This window comes from Pseudopodoces humilis, chromosome 2 (assembly GCF_049639895.1).
Source record: "Pseudopodoces humilis isolate 2021_Gansu_Grassland_sample_001 chromosome 2, ASM4963989v1, whole genome shotgun sequence".
Classification (NCBI taxonomy): domain Eukaryota; kingdom Metazoa; phylum Chordata; class Aves; order Passeriformes; family Paridae; genus Pseudopodoces; species Pseudopodoces humilis.
In genome coordinates, this window is record NC_142201.1 from 25698017 (window position 1) to 25704952 (window position 6936).

General features: G+C 40.7%; 1 protein-coding gene across 1 annotated transcript; it reads right to left on the reverse strand.

Moving 5' to 3' along the window:
* Nucleotides 1-426: 426 nt before the first annotated feature.
* On the reverse strand, nucleotides 427-6712 carry ATP4B (ATPase H+/K+ transporting subunit beta). The gene is made up of 7 exons (XM_088051938.1): nucleotides 6601-6712; nucleotides 5039-5167; nucleotides 3777-3890; nucleotides 2771-2970; nucleotides 1387-1443; nucleotides 770-862; nucleotides 427-588 (listed from the first exon to the last, which is right to left on the reverse strand). Exons 1-7 carry the CDS (start codon nucleotides 6710-6712, stop codon nucleotides 427-429), a joined length of 867 nt encoding a protein of 288 aa, XP_087908064.1.
* Nucleotides 6713-6936: the final 224 nt, after the last annotated feature.

A 6936-nucleotide genomic window follows, 5' to 3' on the forward strand; every position in this document is an offset into this window, starting at 1 on the left:
TACTTGCTAGTATTTCAGAATATTGATTGCCTTTTCAAGCTATCTAATTTCTCAATAGCCAGGATTTAGTATCATACATCAATTATTTTTTATGGTTTGAAAAGTGATTGAAAATAATCGTTTGAGTCTATACTTAATGTTCTTTGAAGGAACAGCTGCACCTTTTGGGGGAAACTTGTTTTGTACAAATACTTGCATGAAGGCAACAGCATCCTGTAGCCATGAAATATTAAGTTATGTACATTGAGATAATCTTCATCTTTACACACAGAGAGTAGGATCTTGATTTTTAGCTCTATAGGCCATCTTGCAGTAGGAAATGTCTCTGCACTGTAATTTATATGGGAACCATAGTGAGAAAATAAATATCAATGAATGTGATAAGTTTACTCTTCATACATCTTTCAGAAGTGTCCCTGTTGCTGCTCAGTCTTCTATTTTCAGTTTAAATTCCACTTTTCCTTCATACGGATCATGAACATTATCAAAGGTAATTCCAGCTCCAATGATTTTGCACACTATTTTAAGTTCTACATTCCTTGTAATGTTGAGAAATTTCACAGCTACCAAGGGATTGCTGTAGCTGGGCTAGGAGAAGAAATGAAAAAAACAAATTAAAAAAAACCCCAGAAAATACTTAAATTTTACACTTATAGTTTAAAAATGAGGTCTTGGAAATAGCCTCTTTGGTTCTCATAGGATAGCAAAGATGGTCCACATGTTTCACCTTACATAAATAGAAAGAAAAGTTAAATACAGGAGCACCCACCTGAGCCTTTTTCCCGTAGTAGGGGAAGTAGTGCAGGTTGAAGGTGCCATTCACGGGGTAGTAGTCCACCTCCAGCGGGCGAGACTCCTCACCCTGATTGTAAAACAAGAAAGGAAGAAGCTCTGTTGGTGAGGAAACAGCCAGCCCAAGGCAAGGGTTTTAGGGCTGTTAAGTGTGTGTTAAAGCTCAAGTTCAGCAGGCTGTTTAGCACCAGCCTTATTTTTCAAGTAAAAGTGGGAATCTCCCGCTGTTACTATTGCCAAGAAAAGCAGGCAAGTGTCCTTTGGTAGCAGCTGGGAATTCGGTGAGTTGGACTTGCTGAGAGCATGAGGGAGCTGTGCTGAGGTGTGAACATCACTACAGGGAGCTGAAAGCGAACAGCTAATGTTCTCTGCAGCCTGAAAATGCAAATTTTCAGGTGACTTAAAATGAAGCAAACTTGGAGGTTTTTCCTTAGCATGTCATCTGGTGCAAGAGCTTGAAAACTGAGAATATTCCAAGTATTCGGGATCTGATTTTCAGAGCTGCAAGGGTATTTTTTCTGGTCACCACTGCACTTTCTTGCTCTCAAAGCTGCAGTGCTTGAAACGTGTGAGACCCAGACCTCAAACCCTTACCACATATGTGCAGTTCACCCTTGGTGCAGTGCCATTGCCAGGGTAAAACTTGATGATCTGAAAAAGAAAACACATTTGGTCATCTTGGAAATTGTTTTGAGATAAAACCGGGCAATCAATTATTTGAGAGCTGAGCTTCAAAGGATGCTTAGTATGTTCTTGTGGAAGGTTTTCTCAAACAAAGCGTCTCATTTATGTAGGTGGAAATCTGTAGTGGCTGGATATTTAGGAAGCAGGACATGGCATTACCTGGGATGAGCACTGCTGATAGGGTCTAGCCTGGCCAGAGCAAGTAGCATTGCACCTCCTGCAAGTCCAGCTCATTTACGCACCCATACCACCTGTCCTTGCTGATGCCCAGGCAGCCAGTGGTCTCCTAAAGCTGTTAATTGTATGTCAGTAAAGGAAAAGCTGAATATCCATGCTTTTGATCTTATCCTTCTTAGAAAACCTTGGTTTTGGCAGAAAAACCCTTGGATTAGTTTGATCCTACAGAGCTAGAGAGGTTGCATCCTGTAGAGGCAAAAGTGAAAGGGGGTGAAGCCCCCTGGTCACTATTCACATCTTATCCCTGCTGGGCATGGCACCCAGTCTTGCTAAAGAAGGCATTTTTGGGAAAAACTTGTTTCACCAGACAGAGGCAGGGGTGCAGCTCCCCTCCCAGTTAGGGCTTGCACAGATTTTTGGAAATACCTAAGGTGCAAGCCAAACAAAAAATGCAGTGTTTTTTTTTATCAGAAACTGGAGGGGAATTTGAGCCCTTCACTTTCTACCCAAACTGAATCAGAGGGCTCATAATTTTACCCAAAACCAAATATAAAGTGTGTATGCCTTTGTCTACATCCTGAAAAAAAAAATTAAAACATTGAAAATTCCCTTTATTCCTTTCCAAAAAACGTATTGATGGTTTTCCCTGAGAAAAGTATCCTCCAGATTTGAATTTTGGCTTTATAGGTTCTTCTAAATATTTTCTTTGCTTCCTGGAGAAATAAGATATCACCTCTCTGAAAGCATATCAGTTATTGTCACATCCTGATGCCTCAGCTGAAGGCACAGGAATGTGGTATTGCAGGATGAAACTTTCGGTGCTAGTTTGGGATGAGAGCCCTACAGAGGCACTAACTGAGCTAAACTGAACTGAACTGAACTGAGCTATAGAGAGTCACTTCAGAGATCACTGCCCTCTATTACTTTTGTAGGAATGCTGAAAAAGTTTGGACTTCCCTGGTAACTCCAGAGGTCTGTCAGGGAAAAAGACATGATTTTTGATTCTCAGTAGAAAGCAGAGTTTAGAACCCACAGCAGCAAAGACACAGCAGCTCCCCAGCAGAGACTCCAGCTACTCTTAGTTTTTTTCTGCTCAGCACCTTGAACTTGTACTTACCCTGTTCATTTTTATAATAAAACAGGGCTTTCCTTCTGGAAATCCAAAAGTTGGGTCTGTGATGCCGGAGCAGTTTTGAAGCATGTCTGAGGTAAATTTGCAGGATAGTTTTGTTTTATTCGGGCCATCAAAGGTGTCCTGGATGAAGTATGTATTATTGGTGCAGTTGATGTTCAGATGCTGAGCAGCTGGTGTATATGCTAGATGTGTGAAGGAAGAAAGAAAAAAAAACCAACCCTCTGAAGCTTTTCATATGCAAATTATACATCCCAACATCAGGCCAGAGATTCTATCATGGGAGATTGTACTTCAAGTGAAGTTGGGATTAGATGGAACAAGGAAAGTTTAAACTGTTTAGGGCTTTGGTTCAGTTTTGTTATGTTTTTAGTTTTTTAATATCCAACCAAAGCAAATTAAAAGAGATTGAATTGAGTTAATGCTGGCAGTTTGTGTTGATAGTTCCATATAAAGTCAGTTTCAAATAAAATATTTTCTCAATATGTGTGTGAGAAACATGAAGAATTATGATATTAAGGCTCAATAGGAATATAAACGTGTTAAGACATGAACAGGCAATTGGAGCACATAACCTACTTTGAGTATTCTCTGGAGACACCATGCTTTATGAGATTTATTATGGCATTTTGATGTTTGTAGTCACAGACAAATTAATTAGATTAATTTAGATGAGACTAATTTTGAAGACGTATTGTCCTCTCTCTTCCATCAGACTTTCTATTGGTCTATTTTATTAAGACAGTTTAGGATTAAACAAAGTAAAAGCCCTGAAGCAGAGCCTGGATTTTAATAGAAGTGTACATATGCTTGATTTATAGATTCATGAGGTGATTTGCTCATCCCTTTCAGAAGATGCACTTTCCAGTCAAAATCTGTGGTTTGGGAAGGGCAAATGTAAAATGGAAGCACTGACCTAAAGTCCTTAGACCTAGAATGGGAAATAAGGCAGCACCTTTTTCCAGTATTATGCAAGAAGTTTAGTTTTTACCTGTCAGAAAAGTGTGAAGAGTTGTCACTAAACCTTCCCAGGTTTTGTTGTCAGATACGTTGTAATAAATCTGTAGTCCTCTATCCCCATACACATCAGGTCGTAAGGTTACGCCTTCGCAAGGAAGAAAATGGAAGACAAAGCAGAGGAGAGTTGCCAGGCACAGATTTGTTTATTTAAATTGACAGTAGCAATTATGCTGCATCAAGACTCATTTTAAGTGTGTAAGATCCTCCAGCCTTTTTTGGGGAGGATTTAACCATATACAGAAATCACCTCAGCTGTGAGTTGTTCAACCAAAACCCTAAAGCTTTGTGCTGCTGCCGAATTATTTTCTTTTCACATCTATCCATGCTGTTACAAGAAGAGCTTGTAAAATCATTCCAGCAATTGCACTGGATTTCCCCAGGACTTGTTAGCAATAACAGTCACGTCAGGTTAAAGAAACAGATCATACGGCAGCACGAGAAACAACTTTTGAAAAAGCCACACATAATATGTCACAGGAATTGTTTTCCCAGCAAACACCAAACTTGCTGAATACTGGGAGTGGAAACTTCAAAATAAAGTATCTGACAGAATAATTTTTAGGGCTATTTTTTTTTCCCCTCCCATTTTGGAAACAAGCCATTGGGGTGTGAAGTTTTATCAGTGTACTGATCTGAGGGTCTCTGATCATCTCCCCTATCTCTTTTCATGTCCCACAAATCTGTATTCCTGTATTTGTCTTATTTTTACTTCCTTGACTACTGGCACAGCACATCCTGCTGACAAGGATCTGCTCTCGCAGGGACTTTCCATGGTGCTGGGCAAGCATGGAAATACCCACCCCAGGCTGTTCACCCCATCACCTCTACATCTTGCTGGACACCCCAAAGCCCTCTGGTGCTTGGGGATTTGGAGTAGAACCTAGGACTTCCCCAGGGACTGACCCCTGCCCATGGGGAGAGAAGGTGACCTGCTACAGGCAGACTGATCACCCGAAGAGCAAGATGAATAAATGAATATATATATAATTCATATTACTTATTCATAAATGTATGGATATATAAGTATATTAATATATCAATACATAAATAAATGTACCAGATTTTTTTTTTAAAGCCTGAAAGTGTTTTCAGGCAGAGGTTAAACTTTGCAGGGATTGTCTGGGCAGAATTGACCTGATTTATTCCATGTTGGTCTCCCCACAGCCCTGGGCTCTGCCAATGCCTCTCAGCCCAGGGCAGCCCCACGCAGCTGCTACGGAACCCTGGCAGTACCTGGGGATTTCAGCTGGTCTTGGTAATCCGGCTCGTACGGATTAATCGTCCTCATTAAACAATAAATGGAGAGTGCAAACAGCCCCGACATCACCACGTAGAAAGCCAGGTAGTAGAGGCTGATCCACACTGTGGAAAAGAATAAGGGCAGAATTTCAAATTTTGAGCAAGGCTGTGCAGTGCTCTCTCTGAAGCCAGGATGATCCTGGCAGCAGCAGCTATCTCCTTTCCACCCTTGTCCCCTGGGAAGTTCTCCCTGTAAAGGGACAGGTGCTTTGGACCATTTTCTCTACACTCAAAAAATATTCTTAGAGAAAAAAATTGTATAGTTCTACAGGGATTTTTGAAGGAGTTGGTGCTGAGCTCAGATTATTTGAAGTTTAAAGGTTATGTGGCATCTTGAAGTAATTTCACATACTAAGACCATTTATCTACTTACTACACGTGGGCTAAGTGACACGGATGATGAGGTATTTCTTTGACAAACCCATGTTGCTCCTTGTGTTATTTGGATGACAGATGACAGTACTTCAGGAATTTTGGTTTTAGACCCGTGTCATTTCACTGCCGTACACAGCTGAAATCATCAACAGCAAAATGTGCCATCTTGCTACTTAATTCTGCTGTGAGATAATGAAAGATTATTGGTGTGTTTTTGTCTGTATGTTCATAAGGTGCCTTACACATGACTGGTGCTGTACAAGCAGCCAGTGGTTGTTTTGGAGGGGTGCTATTAGAAACCTCTACTTGTAATCACAGGTGCCTTGTAGCACCTTCTTCTACCAGCTTGAAAGGCTCACATTTCAATTGTATTGTCTGTAAAATTCTGGTTTAGGAGCAGCCAATAAACTACATGCACAGGCAGGAAAAAATCACCTGGAAACTTGCAGCTACTCCTACAGTCTGTGGGAAGAGTATGGATATTCCTTACAATGGTCCTGGCTACTCTTCCCAGAATGTAGATCATAATACAGATCATCACTGTAGACACAAGTTTGACTGTAGGAAGGGAGGCTCAGCTGAAATACTTGCTTTTGTAAAATACATGCTGGTGTGAAATACCTGCTGGTATGAAATACATGTTGGTATAAAGTACATGCTAGCATGCAGTGGTAAGATACAAGATCTACTGAGCAGACAATAATTCAGAAAGGAATTTCAGAAAAATTAAACTTGTTTCCAAAGAATTGGACAAACTCGCCAATTAAGCAAATTTCTCCATGTACCTGAACCCCCTTTTAATTAGCCATGTCAAAACCACACTATGACCATCACCCCTAGCTATTAATAAGTTTCCTGTTCATGTGTTAATTTTTCTCCTTTTGAAGTATTTGGTTGAAAACCACTTTGAAATCATGCATTTGCAGGAACTACATGGATCAGTGTTTTGATCTACTTGATCCAGCTCATAGAGCTGCCCAAAAAGTGGCTTAGAAGTACATATGAGAACTGCTAGCTTCAACATACCTACACTGTGTCCCACTCATTAGGACAACACCTTCCCCCACACAGTTTTTAGGTCTGCCAGAAGGAAGAGAAGGCTCTTGCAGGTGAACACCTACCCCAGTTAATTAAGGACCTTCCCATGAAGAGCTTTGTTTCTGGATTCCAGACGAAACGACGGAAATCTGCCATACGTTCGCTGCAGGTCTTCTTTTCATTTAAAGTTGCCATTTTCTCAGAAAAGTTCCCAAAAATGCGTCCTCCTTGGAAACTAAGGAATTCAACTGCTGCCCAGACAGTCGACCAAGAAAAAGACTTTGGGTTTTATACCTTCTTCTCCACTGAAGGTCACTGAGATTGCTTCCTTCGCCAATGAAAGCCCCTGCTCACCACTATCAACCTTTATAAAGGGTGTTGATAACGCTGGCAAGGGAAAGTTTGTTCCTATCAAATGC